Source organism: Scyliorhinus canicula, chromosome 9 (genome assembly GCF_902713615.1).
Source record: "Scyliorhinus canicula chromosome 9, sScyCan1.1, whole genome shotgun sequence".
NCBI classification, from domain to species: domain Eukaryota; kingdom Metazoa; phylum Chordata; class Chondrichthyes; order Carcharhiniformes; family Scyliorhinidae; genus Scyliorhinus; species Scyliorhinus canicula.
This window is the reverse complement of record NC_052154.1, coordinates 1,831,587-1,856,302: the sequence shown is the minus strand read 5'-3', so window position 1 is coordinate 1,856,302 and position 24,716 is coordinate 1,831,587. Positions and strand designations below refer to the sequence as shown.

Genomic DNA, 24,716 nt, shown 5'->3' with positions numbered 1-24,716 from the left:
CTGTATAATTGCAGCAACACATCCCTGCTTCTATACTCGAAACCTCTCGCAATGAAGGCCAACATACCGTTAGCCTTCTTTACCGCCTGCTGCACCTGCATGCTTACCTTCAGCGACTGGTGCACAAGGACACCCAGGTCCCGCTGCACACTCCCCTCTCCCAATTTACAACCATTCAGGCAGTAATCTGCCTTCCTGTTTTTGCTTCCAAAATGAATAACCTCACACTTATCCAAATTATACTGCATCTGCCATTGATTTGCCCACTCGCCCAACCTGTCCAGATCTTGCTGTAGGATCCCTGCATCCTCGTCACAATTCACCCTTCCACCCAACTTGGTATCATCTGCAAACTTTGAGATGTTACATTTTGTTCCCTCATCCAAATCATTAATATATATTATGCCTGAAATCCAGTTCACTTCCATAGAGAGAAGATTCTAATACCGATGGCTGGCACCTTCCATTAGTCCTGGGCCTCTTCCCCCGAATCTGACCGACATCCAGGTACTCAAGCCCCATAATGCCTTCCCACCATCATTTACCCGTTTATACATCAGGCTCGACTTTTCCGAATAATTCTTTCTGCGGAACTTTTCGATGACACTAAAGTCGGTGGAGTTGTGAACAGTGCAGAAGGATGTTACAAGTTACAGAGGGACATAGATAAGCTGCAGAGCTGGGCTGACAGGTGGCAAATGGAGTTTAATGCAGAAAAGTGTGAGGTGATTCATTTTGGAAGGAATAACAGAAAGGCAGAGTACTGGGCTAATGGTAAGATTCTTGGTAGTGTGGACGAGCAGAGAGATCTCGGTGTCCATGTCCATAGATCCCTGAAAGTTGCCACCCAGGTTGAGAGGGTTGTTAATAAGGCGTACGGTGTGTTAGCTTTTATTGGTAGAGGAATTGAGTTTCGGAGCCATGAGGTCATGTTGCAGTTGTACAAAACTCTGGTGCGGCCGCATTTGGAGTATTGTGTGCAGTTCTGGTCACCACATTATAGGAAGGATGTGGAAGCATTGGAAAGGGTACAAAGGAGATTTACAAGAATGTTGCCTGGTATGGAGGGAAGGTCATATGAGGAAAGGCTGAAGGACCTGAGGCTGTTTTCGTTAGAGAGAAGAAGGTTTAGAGGGGACTTAATTGAGGCATACAAGATGATCAGAGGATTAGATAGGGTGGACATAGAGAGCCTTTTTCCTCAGATGGTGATGTCCAGCACGAGGGGACATAGCTTTAAATTGAGGGGAGATAGATATAGGACAGATGTCAGAGGTAGGTTCTTTACTCAGAGAGTACTAAGGGCATGGAATGCCCTGCCTGCAACAGTAGTGGACTCGCCAACACTAAACGCATTCAAATGGTCATTGGATAGGCATATGGACGATAAGGGAATAGTGTAGAGGGACTTTAGAAGGGTTTCACAGGACGGTGCAACATCGTGGGCCGAAGGGCCTGTACTGCGCTGTAATGTTCTATGTTTTCAAACAATGCCTGGGAATCTGTATGAACTCCATCTATCACATACCCAGGTCTACAGTTCCCATTTGCTCCCAGGAAATCCTGTGAGACTACACAAATGTCAGCTACCCTGGTACCTTCTCTGAAGGGCTGTTTTCTCTGTCCTGTTCGACCACTTTCTCTGTATGTCGTATTAAACTTGTTTCTGCTGCAGTATTAGCAGCATGATGAACAATATCTTTCTCCTTGTCCTCTGCTGACATGTCCCACCTCGACCGTCTTCTGGATTCAGGGGATTTCAGAGCTCCTAATTGAAATAGAGCGTTTATTAAATTTGAAATGAGATTCACGCTTCTGAATATCACACCAACAAAATTCCAGAATTCTCTGTAACATTCACGAAGCACTGCATTCTGTCCGTCTTGGGAAGCAGGTCTCACAGTTACAGTTACTCCACAGGGATCTTTATCTGTTTGTTGCTCAATTCCTCGTGTTTCATTTCCTCTGCTGAAGATGCTTCATTTTGTTGCAGTAATAATCTGTGGTGTTGGTTATTGGCTGGTAGTTTACAGGCATCACCAGGCAAACCCAGGTGACTGACTGGAGGAGGAGGCAGCACGATTGATTGATCAGTGTCATATGCGGTGGCAAGGGGGCGGGTGGGGGGGGGGGGGGATAATCCAGGGGCAAGGTCATTGGCTGGGGGTGGGGTGGGAGGGGGAATAATCCAGTGGTGTGTTCACTGGCTGGGGGAGGGGGTAATCCAGTGATGAGAACAAAGGAAAGTTCAGTACAGGAACAGGCCCTTCGGCCCTCGAAACCTGCGCCGACCGTGGGGGGGGGGGGGGGGGGGGGGGGGGGGTGGCCGGGGATAATCCAGTGCCGTGCTCACTCACTGTGGGGGGAGATAGGAGAAAATGCAGTAATACACTCACTGGCCTGAGGGAGCAGTTGGGGGAGGGGGGTTCCAGTGACATGGCCACTGGCTGGGGGGGGGGGGTTCCAGTGACATGCCCACTGGCTGGGGGAGGGGGGTTCCAGTGACATGCCCACTGGCTGGGGGGGGGGGGGGGTCCAGTGACATGCCCACTGGCTGGGGGGGGGGGGGGGGGTTCCAGTGACATGCCCACTGGCTGGGGGGGGGGGGGGGGTTCCAGTGACATGCCCACTGGCTGGGGGGGGGGGGGGAGAGAGGGGGGGGGGGGTTCCAGTGACATGCCCACTGGCTGGGGGGGGGGGGGGAGGGGGGTTCCAGTGACATGCCCACTGGCTGGGGGGGGGGGGGGGAGGGGGGTTCCAGTGACATGCCCACTGGCTGGGGGGGGGGGGGGGGGGGGGGGGGGGGAGGGGGGTTCCAGTGACATGCCCACTGGCTGGGGGGGGGGGGGGGGGGTTCCAGTGACATGCCCACTGGCTGGGGGGGGGGAGGGGGGTTCCAGTGACATGCCCACTGGCCGGGGGGAGGGGGGGTTCCAGTGACATGCCCACTGGCTGGGGGGGGGGGGGAGGGGGGTTCCAGTGACATGCCCACTGGCTGGGGGGGGGGGGGGGGAGGGGGGTTCCAGTGACATGCCCACTGGCCGGGGGGAGGGGGGGTTCCAGTGACATGCCCACTGGCTGGGGGGGGGGAGGGAGGTTCCAGTGACATGCCCACTGGCTGGGGGGGGGGGGGGGTTCCAGTGACATGCCCACTGGCTGGGGGGAGGGGGGTTCCAGTGACATGCCCACTGGCTGGGGGATAATCTAGTCACTTGCTGACTGGCTGGGGGGTGAGGGGTCCAGTGACGTGCTCAATAGCTGTTGCATTCACCGGTTAGAGGTTAATCCACGCACGGGCTGTGGGGATAATCCAGTGACGCTTTCACTGGTTTGGGAGATATCCAGTGATGTGCTATCTGGCTATGGGGGATAATCCAGTGACGCGCTCACTGGTTGGGAGATAATCCAGTGACACGCTCACTGGTTGGGAGATAATCCAGTGACGCGCTCACTGGTTGGGAGATAATCCAGTGACGCGCTCACTGGTTGGGAGATAATCCAGTGACGCGCTCACTGGTTGGGAGATAATCCAGTGACTCGCTCACTAGCTAAGAGTTGTTTAAAAATAAATTGAGAGTACCCAATTATTTTTTTCCAATTAAGGAGCAATTTAGCGTGGCCAATCCTACCCTGCACATCTGTGTGTTGTGGGAGTGAAACCCACACAGACACAGGAAGAATGTGCAAACTCCACACGGACAGTGACTCGGTGCCAGGATCTAACCTGGGACCTTGGCGCCATGAGACAGCAGTGCTAACCACTGTGCCACCATGCTGCCTAACTGGCTAGGAGGTTAATCTACCCACAGGCTGGGGATTTATTTTGTAACAGTTGTACTCACTATCGTGTTGTGCACTTTCCCTTTTTGTTTCCTTTACACTTGGTGCGGGAGCCGTGGGGACGGTCAAAAAGTTAAACACCGAATATTTGTCCCGTTTCACTTTGAGGAGTCCAGACTTGGTTGACCTGGCGAATTAGAAAGATAACAAATGATAAAACTCGGAGCAGGTCAAAGCTGAAAGAACTGAGAGAGATATCATCAGAAGCAGCTCACCGAGCTGTATACCAGTTCCAGCACCCAACATATAACCCCACTCTTCACAGACAGCTTTATTTCCACTTTCACCACTCTCGTTTTTAATCTGCAGTACCCAATTCCTTTTTTCAAATTAAGGGGCAATTCAACATGGCCAATCCAATATACCCAGAGAGAGAGAGAGAGACTGAATCCTGTACACAGTGTATACCCAGAGAGAGAGAGTGAATCCTGTACACAGTGTATACCCAAAGAGAGTGAATCCTGTACACAGTGTATACCCAGAGAGAGAGAGTGAATCCTGTACACAGTGTATACCCAAAGAGAGTGAATCCTGTACACAGTGTATACCCAGAGAGAGTGAATCCTGTACACAGTGTATACCCAAAGAGAGTGAATCCTGTACACAGTGTATACCCAGAGAGAGTGAATCCTGTACACAGTGTATACACAGAGAGAGTGAATCCTGTACACAGTGTATACCCAGAGAGTGAATCCTGTACACAGTGTATACCCAGAGAGAGTGAATCCTGTACACAGTGTATACCCAGAGAGAGAGTGAATCCTGTACACAGTGTATACCCAGAGAGAGAGTGACTCCTGTACACAGTGTATACCCAGAGACAGAGAGAGTGAATCCTGTACACAGTGTATACCCAGAGAGAGAGAGAGTGAATCCTGTACACAGTGTATACCCAGAGAGAGAGTGAATCCTGTACAGTGTCTACCCAGAGAGAGAGTGACTCCTGTACACAGTGTATACCCAGAGAGAGTGAATCCTGTACACAGTGTATACCCAGAGAGAGAGACTGAATCCTGTACAGTGTATACCCAGAGAGAGAGAGTGAATCCTGTACACAGTGTATACCCAGAGAGATAGTGAATCCTGTACACAGTGTATACCCAGAGAGAGAGAGAGAGTGAATCCTGTACACAGTGTATACCCAGAGAGAGAGAGAGAGAGAGAATCCTGTACACAGTGTATACCCAGAGAGAGAGACTGAATCCTGTACACAGTGTATACCCAGGGAGAGTGACTCCTGTACACAGTGTATACCCAGAGAGAGAGAGTGAATCCTGTACAGTGTATACCCAGAGAGAGACTGAATCCTGTACAGTGTATACCCAGAGAGAGAGTGAATCCTGTACACAGTGTATACCCAGAGAGAGTGAATCCTGTACACAGTGTATACCCAGAGAGAGTGAATCCTGTACACAGTGTATACCCAGAGAGAGTGAGTGAATCCTGTACACAGTGTATACCAGAGAGACTGAATCCTGTACACAGTGTATACCCAGAGAGAGTGAATCCTGTACACAGTGTATACCAGAGAGACTGAATCCTGTACACAGTGTATACCCAGAGAGAGTGAATCCTGTACACAGTGTATACCAGAGAGACTGAATCCTGTACACAGTGTATACCCAGAGAGAGTGAATCCTGTACACAGTGTATACCCAGAGAGAGAGTGAATCCTGTACACAGTGTATACCCAGAGAGAGAGTGAATCCTGTACACAGTGTATACCCAGGGAGAGTGAATCCTGTACACAGTGTATACCCAGAGAGAGTGAATCCTGTACACAGTGTATACCTAGAGAGAGAGTGAATCCTGTACACAGTGTATACCCAGAGAGAGCGAATCCTGTACACAGTGTATACCCAGAGAGAGTGAATCCTGTACAGTGTATACCCAGAGAGACTAAATCCTGTACACAGTGTATACCCAGAGAGAGCGAATCCTGTACACAGTGTATACCCAGGGAGAGAGTGAATCCTGTACACAGTGTATACCCAGGGAGAGTGAATCCTGTACACAGTGTATACCCAGAGAGAGTGAATCCTGTACACAGTGTATACCCTGAGAGAGAGAGTGAATCCTGTACACAGTGTATACCCAGAGAGAGAGAGAGAGAGTGAATCCTGTACAGTGTATACCCAGAGAGAGAGAGTGAATCCTGTACACAGTGTATACCCAGAGAGAGAGTGAATCCTGTACACAGTGTATACCCAGAGAGAGAGAGAGTGAATCCTGTACACAGTGTATACCCAGAGAGATACTGAATCCTGTACAGTGTATACCCAGAGAGAGAGTGAATCCTGTACACAGTGTATCCCCAGAGAGAGTGAATCCTGTACACAGTGTATACCCAGAGAGAGTGAATCCTGTACACAGTGTATACCCAGAGAGACTGAATCCTGTACACAGTGTATACCCAGAGAGATACTGAATCCTGTACACAGTGTATACCCAGAGAGATACTGAATCCTGTACACAGTGTATACCCAGAGAGAGAGAGAGTGAATCCTGTACACAGTGTATACCCAGAGAGAGAGATACTGAATCCTGTACACAGTGTATACCCAGAGAGAGAGAGTGAATCCTGTACACAGTGTATACCCAGAGAGAGAGAGACTGAATCCTGTAGACAGTGTATACCCAGAGAGAGTGAATCCTGTACACAGTGTATACCCAGGGAGAGAGTGAATCCTGTACACAGTGTATACCCAGAGAGACTGAATCCTGTACACAGTATATACCCAGAGAGAGAGAGAGTGAATCCTGTACACAGTGTATGCCCAGAGAGAGAGAGTGAATCCTGTACACAGTGTATACCCAGAGAGAGTGAATCCTGTACACAGTGTATAGCCAGAGAGAGAGAGAGAATCCTGTATACAGTGTATACCCAGAGAGAGATACTAAATTCTGTACACAGTGTATACCCAGAGAGAGACTAAATCCTGTACACAGTGTATACCCAGAGAGAGTGAATCCTGTACACAGTGTATACCCAGAGAGAGAGAGTGAATCCTGTACACAGTGTATACCCAGAGAGAGCGAATCCTGTACACAGTGTATACCCAGAGAGAGTGAATCCTGTACACAGTGTATACCCAGAGAGAGCGAATCCTGTACACAGTGTATACCCAGAGAGAGAGTGAATCCTGTACACAGTGTTTACCCAGGGAGAGAGTGAATCCTGTACACAGTGTATACCCAGGGAGAGTAAATCCTGTACACAGTGTATACCCAGGGAGAGAGTGAATCCTGTACACAGTGTATACCCAGAGAGATACTGAATCCTGTACACAGTGGAGAGAGAGAGAGAGAGAGAGAGAGAGAGAGAGAGAGAGATAGAGAGAGAGAGACTGAATCCTGTACACAGTGTATACCCAGAGAGATACTGAATCCTGTACACAGTGTATACCCAGAGAGATACTGAATCCTGTACACAGTGTATACCCAGAGAGATACTAAATCCTGTACACAGTGTATACCCAGAGAGAGTGAATCCTGTACACAGTGTATACCCAGAGAGATACTAAATCCTGTACACAGTGTATACCCAGAGATAGTGAATCCTGTACACAGTGTATACCCAGAGAGAGACTGAATCCTGTACACAGTGTATACCCAGGGAGAGTGAATCCTGTACACAGTGTATACCCAGAGAGATACTGAATCCTGTACACAGTGTATACCCAGAGAGAGTGAATCCTGTACACAGTGTATACCCAGAGAGATACTGAATCCTGTACACAGTGTATACCCAGAGAGAGTGAATCCTGTACACAGTGTATACCCAGAGAGAGTGAATCCTGTACACAGTGTATACCCAGAGAGATACTGAATCCTGTACACAGTGTATACCCAGAGAGAGTGAATCCTGTACACAGTGTATACCCAGAGAGAGTGAATCCTGTACACAGTGTATACCCAGAGAGATACTGAATCCTGTACACAGTGTATACCCAGAGAGAGTGAATCCTGTACACAGTGTATACCCAGAGAGATACTGAATCCTGTACACAGTGTATAGCCAGAGTGAGAGAGATTGTATCCTGCAGTTGGCACATACCCTGGGTAGGGATCAGGAATATTGAATCGTTTGCAAAGTAGTTTCTCGGGATGCCACTCAAGCTTGTCTCTGGTGAGACTCCCGAACATCTTCATTTTCACCGCAGACTCTTTATCGTTGGTTTCAGCCTGTACAGAGTGGAGAGAAAAGTAAAGCAGTCAGCATCCAGATCACTGAGTGGATCCACTCCAGGGGGACAAGATCACTCAGCATGTGGAGGGGGACAATGGTTTGTGAGACAGTGGGACAGCCCTGCTGAGTTTGGGACCAAACAGATCCGACTGATCTGGTTTTTTGGTGCCTATTTTACTTCTGGGCTAATTGTGATCAGGTGACTCTGCAAACATCAAAGGCAAAACTTGTTACTTCCCAGCTTCAGTCTGATACACACTGATCCCGATCATTCCCAGTCTGAATCATGCTGATCGCGATCATTCCCAGTCTGATACATGCTGATCCCGATCATTCCCAGTCTGATACATACTGATCCCGATCATTCCCGGTCTGATACATGGTGATCCTGATCATTCCCAGTCTTATAAATTGTGATCCCGATCATTCCCGGTCTGATACATGCTAATCCCGATTATTCCGAGTTTGATGCATGGTGATCCCGATCATTCCCAGTCTGATACATGGCGATCCCGACCGTTCCCAGTCTGATACATGCTGATCCCGATCTTTCCCGGTCTGATAAATGGTGATCCTGATCATTCCCAGTCTGATACATGGTGATCCCGATCATTCCCAGTCTGCTACATACTGATGCCGATCATTCCCAGTCTGATACATGCTGATTCCCATCATTCCCAGTCTAATACATGCTGATCCTGATCATTCCCAGTCTGAGACATACTGATCCCAATCATTCCCAGTCTGATACATACTGATCCCGATCATTCCCGGTCTGATACATGGTGTTCCCGATCATTCCCAATCTGGTACATGGTGATCCCGATCATTCCCAGTCTGACACATGGTGATCCCGATCATTCCCAGTCTGATACATGGCGATCCCGACCGTTCCCAGTCCGATACATGCTGATCCCGATCATTCCCAGTCTGATAGATGGTGATACCAATCATTCCCGGTCTGAATCATGCTAATCCCGATCATTCCCAGTCTGATACATGGTGATCCCGACCATTCCCAGTCCGATACATGCTGATCCCGATCATTCCCAGTCTGATACATACTGATCCCGATCATTCCCAGTCAGAGACATACTGATCCCAATCATTCCCAGTCTGATACATACTGATCCAGATCATTCCCAGTCTGATACATGCTGATCCCCATCATTCCCAGTCTGACACATGCTGATCCCAATCATTCCCAGTCTGATACATACTGATCCAGATCATTCCCAGTCTGATACATACTGATCCCGATCATTCCCGGTCTGATACATGGTGATCCTGATCATTCCCAGTCTTATAAATTGTGATCCCGATCATTCCCGGTCTGATACATGCTAATCCCGATTATTCCGAGTTTGATGCATGGTGATCCCGATCATTCCCAGTCTGATACATGGCGATCCCGACCGTTCCCAGTCTGATACATGCTGATCCCGATCTTTCCCGGTCTGATACATGGTGATCCTGATCATTCCCAGTCTGATACATGGTGATCCCGATCATTCCCAGTCTGCTACATACTGATGCCGATCATTCCCAGTCTGCTACATACTGATGCCGATCATTCCCAGTCTGATACATGCTGATTCCTATCATTCCCAGTCTAATACATGCTGATCCTGATCATTCCCAGTCTGAGACATACTGATCCCAATCATTCCCAGTCTGATACATACTGATCCCGATCATTCCCGGTCTGATACATGGTGTTCCCGATCATTCCCAATCTGGTACATGGTGATCCCGATCATTCCCAGTCTGATACATACTGTTCCCGATCATTCCCGGTCTGACACATGGTGATCCCGATCATTCCCAGTCTGATACATGGCGATCCCGATCATTCCCAGTCTGATACATACTGATCCCGATCATTCCCAGTCAGAGACATACTGATCCCAATCATTCCCAGTCTGACGCATGCTGATCCCGATCATTCCCAGTCTGATACATACTGATCCCGATCATTCCCAGTCTGATACATACTGATCCCGATCATTCCCAGTCCGATACATGCTGATCTCGATCATTCTCAGTCAGATACATGGTGAAGCCGATCATTCCCAGTCTGATACATGCTGATCCCGATCATTCCCAGTCTGATACATGCTGATTCCCATCTTTCCCAGTCTGACACATGCTGATCCCGATCATTCCCAGTCTGATACATACTGATCCCGATCATTCCCAGTCAGAGACATACTGATCCCAATCATTCCCAGTATGATACATACTGATCCAGATCATTCCCAGTCTGATACATGCTGATCCCCATCATTCCCAGTCTGACGCATGCTGATCCCGATCATTCCCAGTCTGATGCATACTGATCCCAATCATTCCCAATCTGATACAGACTGTTCCCGATCATTCCCAGTCTGATACATACTGATCCCGATCATTCCCAGTCTGATACATCGTGATCCCAATCATTCCCAGTCTGATACATGGCGATCCCGACAATTCCCGGTCTGATACTTAGCGATCGCAACCATTCCCGGTCTGATACATGGTGATCCCGATCATTCCCAATCTGGTACATGCTGATCCCGATCATTCCCAGTCTGATACATGCTGATCCCGATCATTCCCAGTCTGACACATGGTGATCCCGATCATTCCCGGTCTGATACATGCTAATCCCGATTATTCCGAGTCTGAGACATACTGATCCCGATCATTCCCAGTCTGAGACATACTGTTCCCGATCATTCCCGGTCTGACACATGGTGATCCCAATCATTCCCAGTCTGATACATGGTGTTCCCGATCTTTCCCAATCTGGTACATGGTGATCCCGATCATTCCCAGTCTGATACATGGTGTTCCCGATCATTCCCGGTCTGACACATGGTGATCCCGATAACTCCCAGTCTGAAAAACGGTGATCCCGATCATTCCCGGTCTGATACACGCTGATCCCGTTCTTTCCCAGTCTGATACATGTTAATCCCGATAATTCCCAGTCTGAGACATACTGATCCCAGTCATTCCCGGTCTGATACACGCTGATCCCGTTCATTCCCAGACTGATGCACGGTGATCCCGATCATTCCCAGTCTGATGCATACTGATCCCGATCATTCCCAGTCTGATACATACTGATCCCGTTCATTCCCAGACTGATGCATGGTGATCCCGATCATTCCCGGTCTGATACACGCTGATCCCGTTCATTTCCAGTCTGATAAATGGTGATCCCGATCATTCCCAGTCTGATACATGCTGATCCCGATCATACCCAGTGTGATACATCGTGATCCCAATCATTCCCGGTCTGATACCTGGTGATCCTGATCATTCCCAGTGTCATACATGGTAATCCCAATCATTCCTGGTCGGATATATGGTGATCCCGATCATTCCCAGTGTGATACGTGGCGATCCCGATCATTCCCGGTCTGTAACATGGTGATCCCGATCATTCCCAGTCTGATACATGGTGATCCCGACCATTCCCAGTCCGATACATGCTGATCCCGATCATTCCCAGTCTGATACATGGTGATCCCGATCATTCCCAGTCTGATACATGGTGATCCCGATCATTCCCAGTCTGATGCATACTGTTCTCGATCATTCCCAGTCCGATACATGGTGATCCCGATCATTCTCAGTCAGATACATGGTGAACCCGATCATTCCCAGTCTGACACATGCTGATCCTGATCATTCCCAGTCAGAGACATACTGATCCCGATCATTCCCAGTCTGATACATGCTGATCCCGATCATTCCCAGTCTGACACATGCTGATCCCGATCATTCCCAGTCTGATACATGCTGATCCCGATCATTCCCAGTCTGACACATGCTGATCTCGATCATTCCCAGTCTGATACATACTGATCCCGATCATTCCCAGTCTGATACATACTGATCCCGATCATTCCCAGTCTGATACATGCTGATCCCGATCATTCCCAGTCTGATACATAGTGATCCTGATCATTCCCGGTCTGTAACATGGTGATCCCAATCATTCCCGGTCTGATACACGGTGATCCCAATCATTCCCGGTCTGATACATCGTGATCCCAATCATTCCCAGTCTGATGCATGATGATCCCGATCATTCCATCTGATGCATGGTGATCCCGATCATTCCAGGTCTGATAAACGGTGATCCCAATCATTCCCAGTCTGATACACGGTGATCCCAATAATTTCCGGTCTGATACATCATGATCCCAAACATTCCCAGTCTGATGCATGGTGATCCCGATCATTCCCAGTCTGATGCATGGTGATCCCGATCATTCCCAGTCTGATGCATGCTGATCCCAATCATTCCCAGTCTGATCCCAATCATTCCCGGTCTCCATGGCTCAGTATGGTGGATGTAGGTCCATGCACCTGGTAGACTTTGTAGTAAATCTTGCACTTCGGAATAAAATAAGATTTGTAAAAGTACAGTTACCATCCCTCAGGAACGAAGGCTTCGTTAGTCATAGGATCATACCGTCATCGACTTTTACAGCAAGAGCCCTTCGCCCCAGTGGCTGGTTTAGCACACTGGGCTAAATCGCTGGCTTTGAAAACAGACCAAGGCAGGCCAGCAGTACGGTTCAATTCCCGTACCAGTCTCCCCAAACAGGTGCCGGAATGTGGTGACTAGGGGCTTTTCAAAGTAATTTCATTTGAAGCCTACTTGTGACAATAAGCGATTTTCATTTCATTTCATTTTCAGTGAGTCTGCACCGGACATCACCACCTATTTACTCTGATCCTATTTTCCAGCACTTGGTCCGCTGTGGTGTTTCAACTGCTCATCCAACTGCTTCTGAAATGTAGTGAGGGTCCCCGCCTCCACCACCCTTCCAGGCAGAGAGTTCCTGATTCCCACCACCCTCTGGGTGAAAGAAGGGTTTCCTCTAAATTTCCAACCCCTTAAATCTGTGCCCCCTGGTTATTGATCCCCTCCACTGAGGGGGAAACCTTTCCTCAACTACCCTATCTATATCCCTCATAACCTTATACACCTCAATCATGTTCCCCCTCAGCCTTCTCTACTCGAAGGAAAACAATCCCAGCCTCTGTGTAGCTGAAACTCCTCTCCAGCCCAGGCAACCTCCTGGTGAATCTCCTCTGCACCCTATCCAGTGCAATTACATCCTTCCTATAGGGACCAGAACTGCACATCGTACTCTAGCTGTGGCCTAACCAGTGTTAACAGCTCCGTCATAACCACCTGGCTCGTACATTCTGTGCCTCGGCTAATAAAGGCAAGTATCCCATATGCCTTTTTTAAAAATAAATTTAGAGTACCCAATTCATTTTTTCCCAATTAAGGGGCAATTTAGTGTGGCCAATCCACCTATCCTGCACATCTTTGGGTTGTGGGGGTGAAACCCCGCAAACACGGGGAGAACGTGCAAATTCCACACGGACAGTGACCCAGAGCCGGGATCGAACCCGGGTCCTCGGCAACGTGAGGCAGCAGTGCTAACCCACTGCGCCACCGTGCCACCCACCCATATGCCTTCTTAACCACCTTATCTATCTGTCCTGCTGCCTTCAGGAATCTTTGGACATGCACCCCAAGGTCCCTCTGGTCCTCTGTACTTCCTAGAGTCCCATCATTCTTTGTGTATCGCCTTGCCTTGTTAGTTTCCCCAAAATAAATCACCTCTCACATTTCAGGGTTGAATTCCATTTGCCACGTCTGACCAGCCCGCCTATATCATCCTGACCAGCCCGCCTATATCACCCTGACCAGCCCGCCTATATCACCCTGACCAGCCCGCCTATATCATCCTGACCAGCCCGCCTATATCACCCTGACCAGCCCGCCTATATCATCCTGCCCAGCCCGCCTATATCACCCTGCCCAGCCCGCCCATATCATCCTGACCAGCCCGCCTATATCACCCTGACCAGCCCGCCTATATCACCCTGACCAGCCCGCCTATATCATCCTGACCAGCCCGCCTATATCATCCTGACCAGCCCGCCTATATCATCCTGACCAGCCCCGCCTATATCACCCTGACCAGCCCGCCTATATCATCCTGACCAGCCCGCCTATATCATCCTGACCAGCCCGCCTATATCATCCTGACCAGCCCGCCTATATCACCCTGACCAGCCCGCCTATATCATCCTGACCAGCCCGCCTATATCATCCTGACCAGCCCGCCTATATCATCCTGACCAGCCCGCCTATATCATCCTGACCAGCCCGCCTATATCATCCTGACCAGCCCGCCTATATCATCCTGACCAGCCCGCCTATATCATCCTGACCAGCCCGCCTATATCACCCTGACCAGCCCGCCTATATCACCCTGACCAGCCCCGCCTATATCATCCTGACCAGCCCCGCCTATATCACCCTGACCAGCCCGCCCATATCATCCTGACCAGCCCGCCTATATCATCCTGACCAGCCCGCCTATATCACCCTGACCAGCCCCGCCTATATCATCCTGACCAGCCCGCCTATATCATCCTGACCAGCCCCGCCTATATCATCCTGACCAGCCCGCCTATATCATCCTGACCAGCCCGCCTATATCACCCTGACCAGCCCGCCTATATCACCCTGACCAGCCCGCCTATATCATCCTGACCAGCCCGCCTATATCATCCTGACCAGCCCCGCCTATATCATCCTGACCAGCCCGCCTATATCATCCTGACCAGCCCGCCTATATCATCCTGACCAGCCCGCCTATATCATCATGACCAGCCCGCCTATATCACCCTGCCCAGCCCGCCTATATCATCCTGACCAGCCCGCCTATATCATCCTGACCAGCCCGCCTATATCATCCTGCCCAGCCCGCCTATATCACCCTGACCAGCCCGCCTATATCATCCTGACCAGCCCGCCTATATCATCCTGACCAGCCCGCCTATATCACCCTGACCAGCCCGCCTATATCATCCTGACCAGCCCGCCTATATCATCCTGACCAGCCCGCCTATATCACCCTGACCAGCCCGCCTATATCATCCTGACCAGCCCGCCTATATCACCCTGACCAGCCCGCCTATATCACCCTGACCAGCCCGCCTATATCATCCTGACCAGCCCGCCTATATCATCCTGACCAGCCCACCTATATCATCCTGACCAGCCCGCCTATATCATCCTGACCAGCCCGCCTATATCATCCTGACCAGCCCCGCCTATATCACCCTGACCAGCCCGCCTATATCATCCTGACCAGCCCGCCTATATCATCCTGACCAGCCCGCCTATATCATCCTGACCAGCCCGCCTATATCACCCTGACCAGCCCGCCTATATCATCCTGACCAGCCCGCCTATATCACCCTGACCAGCCCGCCTATATCATCCTGACCAGCCCGCCTATATCACCCTGACCAGCCCGCCTATATCATCCTGACCAGCCCGCCTATATCATCCTGACCAGCCCGCCTATATCATCCTGACCAGCCCGCCTATATCATCCTGTTATCGAAAACTTTCCTCCTTACTATTTACCACACCACCAATTTCCGTGTCATCTGCAGGCTTACTGATCATACCCCCTACATTCACATCTAGATCATTAATGTACACGACAAACAAGGGAGCCAGCACCCATCCCTGCAGAACACCACTGGGTACAGGTTTCCAGTCACAAAAACAACCTTCGACCATCACCCTCTGCCTCCGACCACTAAGCCAGTTTCAACAGCTTTCTGTAAACTGATACCACTGAACTGTGCAATGGGGCACTTTCTGTTGCAGCCTCTGACCGATGTCCTTCTGGTCAACACTCGATCAGGACAGTCATACCTCCTGCTGCTCAGGCACTTCCACCTTGTCCGTGTCCTCGGAAAACTTGGCGCTTGTAAAACGAGATGCTAGTGAGGCGCTGCTGGGACGATACAGCGTAGCTGCACGGCTAAACTCGTACTGCTCCCGGTCTCGCTCCCATTCGGTCATGTTGGGGTCCAGGCTACTGTCCAGGGCATCTAGCAGGTTCAGACAATTAAAAAAAAGCAAAGTATGAGGACAGGTTGTTTCAACTAGGCTTGTATTCCCTCAAGTAGGAGATTATAGGATGATCCATGGCTTTGTCAGAGGGAGGTCATGCCGAACAAACTTGATTGAATTTTTTGAGGAAGTGACCAGGTGTGTAGATGAGGGTGGTGCTGTTGATGTCGTTTATATGGATTTCAGCAAAGGCTTTGACATAAGAACTAGGAGGTGGAGTTGGCAATTCAGCCCCTAAAACCGCTCCGGCTGATCTCCTCTTGGTCTCAACTCCATTCTCCTGCCCGTTCTCCAAAACCCTTCGACCCCCATTACGAATTTAAAATCTGCCCATCTCCTCCTTAAATTTACTCAATGTCCCAGCATCCACCACACTCTGGGTAGTGAATTCCACAGATTCACAACCCTTTGAGAGAAATAATTTCTCCTCATCTCTGTTTTCAATCTGCTAGAATCCCATAAAACACAGTGCAAAGGAAGCCAGTTAGTCCACCACTGAGTCTGCACCAACCTAGGCCCAATCCCTCACCCTATCCCCGTAATCCCACCTAACAGTTGGACACTAAGCGGCAATTTAGCATGGCCAAACCCTCAACCTGCACATCTTTGGACTGTGGGAGGAAACCGGAGCACCCGGAGGAAACCCACGCACACAGGGGGAGAACGTGCAGACAGTGACCCAAGGCGGGATCGAACTCGGGTCCCTGGCAGTGTGAGGCAGCAGTGCTAACCCTTATCCTAAGACTATGGCCTCTCGTTCTAGAAATTAAAAATGAAATGAAAATCGCTTATTGTCACAAGGAGGCTTCAAATGAAGTTACTGTGAAAAACCCCTAGTCGCCACATTCCTGCACCTGTTCGGGGATGCCCCACACGAGGAAGCATCCTCTCTACGTCTACTTTGTTCATACCTTTAATAATCTTATATATGTATCAATTAGATCTCCTCTCATTCCTCTAATCTCCAGAGAGTATTGGCCTAAACTGCTCAACCTCTCTTCATACGACACACCCCTCATCACTGGAATCAGTCTAGTGAACCTCCTCTGAACTGCCTCTAATGCAACTCTATCCCTTCTCAAATAACAGGACCAAAACTCGAGGTGCGGTCTCACCATTGCCGTTTACAGTTGCAGCAACACTTCCCTACTTTTATACTCTATCCCTTTAGCTTTCAAGGCCAAAATTCCATTTGCCTTCCTTATTACCTGCTTTTTAAAAAAAATCATTTTATGGGATGTGGATGTCGCTGGCTAGACCAGCATTTATTGCCCATCCCGAGTTGCCCTTCAGAAGGTGGTGGTGAGCTGTCTTCATGAACCGCTGCAGACACTGAGGTGTAGGTACACCCACTGCGCTGTTAGGGAGGGAGTTCCAGGATGTTGCCCCAGTGACAGTGAAGGAACGGTGATATATTTCCCAGACAGGATGGTGAGTGACTCCAGGTGGGGGGGTTCCCAGGTATCTGCTTCTCTTGTCTTTTTAGATTAAATGAAATGAAATGAAAATCGCTTATTGTCACGAGTAGGCTTCAATGAAGTTACTGTGAAAAGCCCCTAGTCGCCACATTCCGGCGCCTGTCCAGGGAGGCTGGTACGGGAATTGAACCGTGCTGCTGGCCTGCTTGGTCTGCTTTAAAAGCCAGCGATTTAGCCCAGTGAGCTAAACCAGCCCCTAATATAGTATTGGTTGTGGGTTTGGAAGGTGTGGCCTAAGGAACCTTGGTGCTGCGCATCTTGTGGAATGTACACACGGCTGTTTGTGGAAGGGGGGAGCAATCAAGCGGGCGGCTTTGTCCTGGATGGTGTCGAGCTTCTTGAGTGTTGTTGGAGCTGCACTCATCCAGGCAAGTGGAGAGTATTCCATCGCACTCCTGACTTGTGCCTTGTAGATGGTGGACAGGCAGCGAGTTACTCACCATAGGATTCCTAGCCTTTGACCTACTCTGCTGTCACAGGGCGTGATTCTCCCAAAATATTTCTAAGTTAACTTGTGGTGGGTTTTTCAGGGAGATTCCTGCCAGCTGTGCTAGTGAGTTCCCCACCGCTATTCAATGACACTTACATCGATACATAGCAGATAGGAGCAGGAGGAGGCCTTTTGGCCCTTCGAGCCTGCTCCGCCATTCATCACGATCATGGCTGATCATCCAACTTAATAGCCTAATCCTGCTTTCTCCCCATAGCCTTTGATCCCATTCTCCCCAAGTGCTATATCCGGCCGCCTCTTGAATATATTCAATGTTTTAGCATCAACTACTTCCTGTGGTAATGAATTCCACAGGCTCACCACTCTGTGTGAAGAAATGTCTCCTTATCTCTGTCTGAAATGGTTTACCCTGAATCCTCAGGCTGTGACCCCTGGTTCTGGACACACCCACCATTGGTAACATCTTCCCAGCATCTACCCTGTCTCGTCCTGTTAGAATTTTATGAATCTCTTTGAGATCCCCCCTTAGTCTTCTGAACTCCAGCGAGAACAATCCCAACGTAGTCAATCTCTCCTCGTATGAAAATCTCTGGAATCAGTCTGGTAAACCTTCGCTGCACTCCCTCGAGAGCAAGAACATCCTTCCTTAGAGAAGGAGACCAAAACTGTACACAAGTGTACTCCAGGTGTGGCCTCACCAAGGCCCTGTATAATTGCAGCAACACATCCCTGCTTCTATACTCGAAACCTCTCGCAATGAAGGCCAACATACCGTTAGCCTTCTTTACCGCCTGCTGCACCTGCATGCTTACCTTCAGCGACTGGTGCACAAGGACACCCAGGTCCCGCTGCACACTCCCCTCTCCCAATTTACAACCATTCAGGTAGTAATCTGCCTTCCTGTTTTGCTTCCAAAATGAATAACCTCACACTTATCCAAATTATACTGTATTTGCCAGTGATTTGCCCACTTGCCCAACCTGTCCAGATCTTGCTGTAGGATCCCTGCATCCTCGTCACAATTCACCCTCCCACCTAACTTGGTATCATCTGCAAACTTTGAGATGACACATTTTGTTCCCTCATCCAAATCGTTAATATATATTGTGAATAGCTGGGGTCCCAGCACCGATCCCTGTGGACCCCACTAGTTACCGCCTGCTAATTTGAAAAGGACCCAGGCAGCATGGTAGCACAGTTGCTTCACAGCTCCAGGGTCCCAGGTTCGATTTTCGGCTTGGGTCACTGTCTGTACTGATTCATCAGCTGATGGTGGCCGGTATGTGGTAATCAGCAGGAGGTTTCCTTGCTCATGTTTAACCTGAAGCCATGAAGACTCCCAGGGCAACTCCCTCCCGACTGTATACCATTGTGCCGCCACGTCTGCTGGGTCTGTGCTGCCGGTGAGACAGGACATACCCAGGAATGGTGATCGTGGGGTCTGGGACATTGTCTGTAAGGTATGATTCTGAGAGTATGACTATGTCAGGCTGTTGCTGACCAGTCTGTCAGACAGCTCTCCCAACTTTGGCATAAGCTCCAAATGCTAGTAAGGAGGATTTTGCAGGGTCGACAGGCTGGGTTTGCTGTTATTGTTTCTGGTGTCTGGGTCGAAGCCAGGTGGTCGGCCTGCTTTCATTCCTTTCCCATGTTTTTGCAGTGAGCCAGATGGGTTTTTACAACAATCGACAATGGTTTCATGGTCATCATTAGACTTAATTCCAGATAGTTTATTGAGTTTAAATTCCACCAGGTGCCGTGGTGGGATTCTAATCCGGGTCCCCAGGTCATTACTTTGGTTTCTGGATTACTAGTCCAATGACAATATCACTAGGCCACCACCTCCCCATTGTATCTACTGTGCCTGTGTACTAGTTTTCTGTGATTCATGCACTGGGACACCCAGATCCCTCTGCACCAGAGCACTGTGATGTTTCTCCCCATTTAGATAATAACTTGCCCTTTTATTCCTCTGACCAAAATGGATAACCTCACACTATGGGTCTGGTTTAGCATGGGGCTAAATCGCTGGCTTTTAAATCAGACCCAGGCAGGCCAGCAGCACGGTTCAATTCCCGTACCAGCCTCCCCGAACAGGCGCCGGAATGTGGCGACTAGGGGCTTTTCACAGTAACTTCATTTGAAGCCAACTTGTGACAATAAGCGATTTTCATTTCATTTCATTTATCCACGTTAAATTCCATCTGCCAAATTTTGGTTCACTCACCGAACCTATCCATATCCATTTTAAAATGTCTTATTTCCTCAGTGCAGTTTTCTGTCCCACCTATTTTAGAGTCACCTGCAAGTTTGGCTATCGCACCTTCTATCCCTGCATCCAAGTCATTAATATGGACTGTAAATAGTTGGGGCCCAAGAACCGAACCCTGTGGCATCCCACTAGTTACATCTTGCCATCCAGAAAAAGACCCATTTACCCCAACTCTGCGTCTGTCAGTTGGAAGTGTCATAGGGTGGAAGTGAGGGCTTAAGTGGATTGGTACAGACTCAATGGGCCAACGGCCTCCTTCTGCACTGTATGATCTATGTTCTATCCCAACTCTGCTTTCTGTCAGTGAGTCAGTCTTCTATCTAATCTAATAAATTACCCCCAATCTCATGTGATCTAACCTTCTGCATTAACCATTTGTTCAGCACCTTATCAAACGCCTTCTGGAAGTCAAGGTATACTACACCTACAGGATTGTTATGTCTTCAAAGAGCTCTAGCGCATTAGTCAAACACGGTTTGCCCTTCATAAAACCATGTTGACTCTGATGGATTGCATTTTGAATTTCTAAATATCCTGTTATTACTTCCTTAATAATGGATTCCAACAATTTCCCAATGACTGATGTTAAATTAACTGGTCTATAGTTTCCTACTGCCTGCCTCCCTCCCTTTTTGAATAAGAGAGTTACATTAGCATTTCTCCAATCCACTAGAACCTTTCTCACATCCAGGGAATTTTGGAATATTGTAATTAATGGATCCACTATCTCCGCTGCCATTTCCTTTTAGAGCCTAGAATGTGGGCCATCAGGCCCTAGGGACTTGACTGCTTTCATCCCCAATAGTTTTGTAGTTTTTCCCTATTGATGATGACTGTTCGAAGTTCCTCCCCTTTTATTAGCTCTGCGTTGCCTCTTACTATTGGGATGGTTCTAGTGGCCTCCACCATGAACACTGAGGCTAAATATTAATTTAGTGTCTCTGCCATTTCTTTGCTCCCCACTATTAACTCCCCAGTCTCGCTGAAGAAATTCCTCCTCATCTCAGTTTTAAAGGATCATTCCATCAATCTGAGGCTGTGCCCTCGGTTTCTGGTTTTTCCTACAAGTGGAAACATCCTCGCCATGTCCACTCTATCCAGGCCTCTCAGTATTGTGACAGTTTCAATGAGATCCCCCCTCATCCTTTTACACTCCGAGTACAGACCCAGAGCTCTCAACCACTCCTCATATGACAAGCCTTTAATTCCCAGGATCATTCTTGTGAACCTCCTCTGGACCCTTTCCAAGGCCAACACATCCTTCTTTAGATATGGGGCGCAAAACTGCTCACAACATTCCAAATGGGATCTGACCAGAGCCTTATGCAGCCTCAGAAGTACATCGCTGCTCTTGTATGCTAGCCCTCTTGAAATGAATGCCAACATTGAATTTGCCTTCCCAACTGCCGACTAAACCTGCACGTTAATAAGGGGATCAGGGGTTATGGGGAGAAGGCAGGAGAATGGGAATGAGAAAATATCAGCCATGATTGAATGGCGGAACAGACCCAATGGGTCGAGTGGCCTAATTCTGCTCCTATGTCTTATGGTCTTTTGGTTAACTTTAAGAGAATCGTGGACACAGACTCTTAAGTTCCTTTGTACTTCAGATTTCTAAAGCCTTTCCCCATTCTTCCTACCAAAGTGCATAACCTCACACTTTTCTACATTGTATTCTATCTGCCACTTCTTTGCCCCCTCCCCTAGGCTGTCCAAGTCCTTCTGCAGCCTTGTACAAGGGACATGAGGAAGAACTTTTTTATGCAGAGGGTGGTGGGTGTCTGGAATTCGCTGCCCGAGTTGGTGGTGGAGGCAGAAACCCTAAACTATTTTAAAAAGGGCTTGGATCTGAACATTAAGCTACAGGGCTGTGGGCCGGGTGCAGGGAGGTGGGATTAGAAAGGGCACCTGAGTGTCCTTGGGCTGGCATGGACAAGATGGGCTGAATGGACTCTATCTGTGCTGTAACTCTTCTATGATTCTATAGGTTATAGTGGAGCACTTAGAAAATCTCAATGCAATCAGGCAGAGTCAACATGGTTTTGTGAAAGGGAAATCATATTTGACTAATTATTTGGAGTTCTTGGGGGAAGTAACAAGCACAGTGGATACAGGAGAACCTTGTGCTTGGGGATTCCTCAGACAATTGACAAGGTGCAAAATAAGAGCACACAGGGTAGAGGGTAATATATCAGCATCGATAGAGGGTTATTTAACTATTAGGAAATAGAGTAGGTATAAATTGGTCATTTTTGGGTTGGCACGATGTGTGAGGAGTGGAGTGTCGCAGGGACCAGTGCTGGGGCCTCAATTATTTCCAATTTATATTAATGACTTAGATGAAAGGACCAATGTGTGGTTGCTAAATTTGCAGATAATACAAAGTTAGGTAGGATAGTAGGTTTTGAAGGGTTTATCATAACGACTCTGGTAGGCTGAGAGTGGGAAAATGTTAACTCATCCACTTTAGCGGAAAGAATAGAAAAACAGCAAATTATTTAAATATAGAGAGATTATCCCCTGAGGAAAGGTTGGGCAGGCTAGGCCGGCATCCATTGGAGTTTCGAAGAATGAGAGGTGATCTTATGGAAATGTACAAGATCCCCCAGAGGGTTTGACAAGGTGGATGCTATGAGGATGTTTCCCATGTCGGAGAGACTGGAACCAGGGGACACAGTTTAAAAATAATCCATTTAAGATTGATGGGAGAAGATTTTTATCTCCGAGGGTCATGAATCTTCGGAAGTCTATTCCCCAGAGAGCAGTGGAGGCAGGGTCAATGAATATTGTCAAGATTCTTGACTAACAAGGGGGGTGAAAGGTTATCGGGGGTTAGGCAATGTTAAGTAATGGGTTAAGAGACATTGCAATTAGTCGTCTCATTTATGTTAAATGTTCAATGATTGTCTCATTTATGTTAAGTGTTCAATGATTGACACTGATATGTAAAGGGGCTTCAGGTGGACTCTGGATCTTGTGATGTGAATATTGAGTTTAGTGCAGAGTATGTTAAAGTGAAATAAAGGTGATTGTGAAAAGGAGCTGGACTTTTGTCTCTTCACACCACAGCATCCATTGGTTTAACAGGCAAGAATGTGGGGTTGAGGTTATATTCAGATCAGGCATGATCGTGTTGAATGGCGCAGCCGGCTCGAAGGGCCCAGGGGTCTCCTGCCGCTCCTGATTAAACTATTTCCTCCGGTGGGAATGTGGCGGCATAACAAAAGTCGGAGCCAGGCTGTTCCAGGGTAATGGAAATCTGGAACTCTCTCCCACAAAGAAGCTGTTTGACTGAAGCTGGAGGTCAACTGGAAATTTCTAAACTAAGATTGATAAAGACGAACAAAAGCAAAATACCGTGCAAGCTGGAAATCGGAAATAGAAACAGAAAATGCTAGAAATACCCAGCGTGTCTGGCAGCATCTGTGGAGAGCAATAATGTCCCAGGTCAGTAACCTGCCATCTGATTTCTGTAGGATGAGGATGTCAGGGTTTCAGAAGCCAACTGCAACAGATAAAACAGGAAAGACCCTGATCTTGGGTAACTTACTGCTCTGTCCCAACTGGAGTTTCGCCACATATTCCTCATATCTTTTCTGCTTCTCAGGATTCTTCAGGAAGGGTTTAAATTCACTCGAACCTGTGGCCCTTCCTCCACTCACTGCTGCAAGCTGTAACGCCCTGGGTCCCTCAGAGGTCAGTGCCTGGGTCCGGCTGGATAGATCCCAGGAAGCAGGAGTTGCAGCCTGTTGCTGCTGCACATCCTTTAGTCTCTCTTTATCCTTTCCACTCAGAAGCTCAAACACTGAGCGGGGACCTGTTGATGCAGAGGGTCACAGTTACTGATCACCTTCAGCTCACGGGAATCATCCAGGGCATAAAATGACAGAATTACATCAATATCATTTCATCAATGGCGAAAACAAAACATTGCATTTATGTAGCACCTTTAATGGTGTGAAAGCCCCCCCCCCACCCCCACCCAAAGGCACTTCTCCCCCCCCTCCACCCCCACCCAAAGGCACATTCTCACCAAAAGTTGACAAATTTACTGTCCCTTTAAGTAAACCAAGAGTTTGCTCAAAGAGAGAGATTTTAATGAATGAGTTGAAGAAGGAGAAAGAATCAGAGAGGTTAAGAGAGGGATTCCAGAGTTTAGGATCAAGGCAGCCGAAGGCACAGGTGGCAATGTAGTGCAATTAAAATTAGGGATGTACAAGGGGGCAGAATTAGAGGACCCAGAGATCTGGAAACATTGTGGGGCTGTAGACGGTTACAGAGATAGGGGTGGGTGAGGGCATAGAGGGTGAGAACTTTAAAATCAAAGCATTGCCAGAACAGAAGCCAATGTAAATCAGCGAGCATCGCAGTGATAGGGAAGCTGGACTTGATGCGAGTTTGGAACTTGGCAATCAAATTGCTCAACACGTCAACAACAATGCCACCCTTACAAACTGGCAGAAAATAATACTGTGAACACAAATGGGGATCTTCCTGTAACGAGAGGGATTCACATTCTATACTGA

The 24,716-nt window shown here is 48.5% G+C and overlaps 1 protein-coding gene across 2 annotated transcripts in view; it reads right to left on the bottom strand.

The window, feature by feature from the left end:
• Window positions 1-24,716, bottom strand: part of gpatch1 (G patch domain containing 1) — a 58,579-nt gene that overhangs the window by 8,037 nt on the left and 25,826 nt on the right. For both annotated transcript variants that reach the window (XM_038806179.1, XM_038806180.1), the window contains exons 11-15: window positions 23,741-24,007; window positions 15,789-15,967; window positions 7,898-8,025; window positions 3,843-3,967; window positions 1,599-1,768 (exon numbers count right to left, since the gene is read on the bottom strand). In XM_038806179.1, the coding sequence (XP_038662107.1) occupies window positions 1,599-1,768; window positions 3,843-3,967; window positions 7,898-8,025; window positions 15,789-15,967; window positions 23,741-24,007 (869 nt within the window). The remainder of the gene's footprint in view (window positions 1-1,598; window positions 1,769-3,842; window positions 3,968-7,897; window positions 8,026-15,788; window positions 15,968-23,740; window positions 24,008-24,716) is intronic.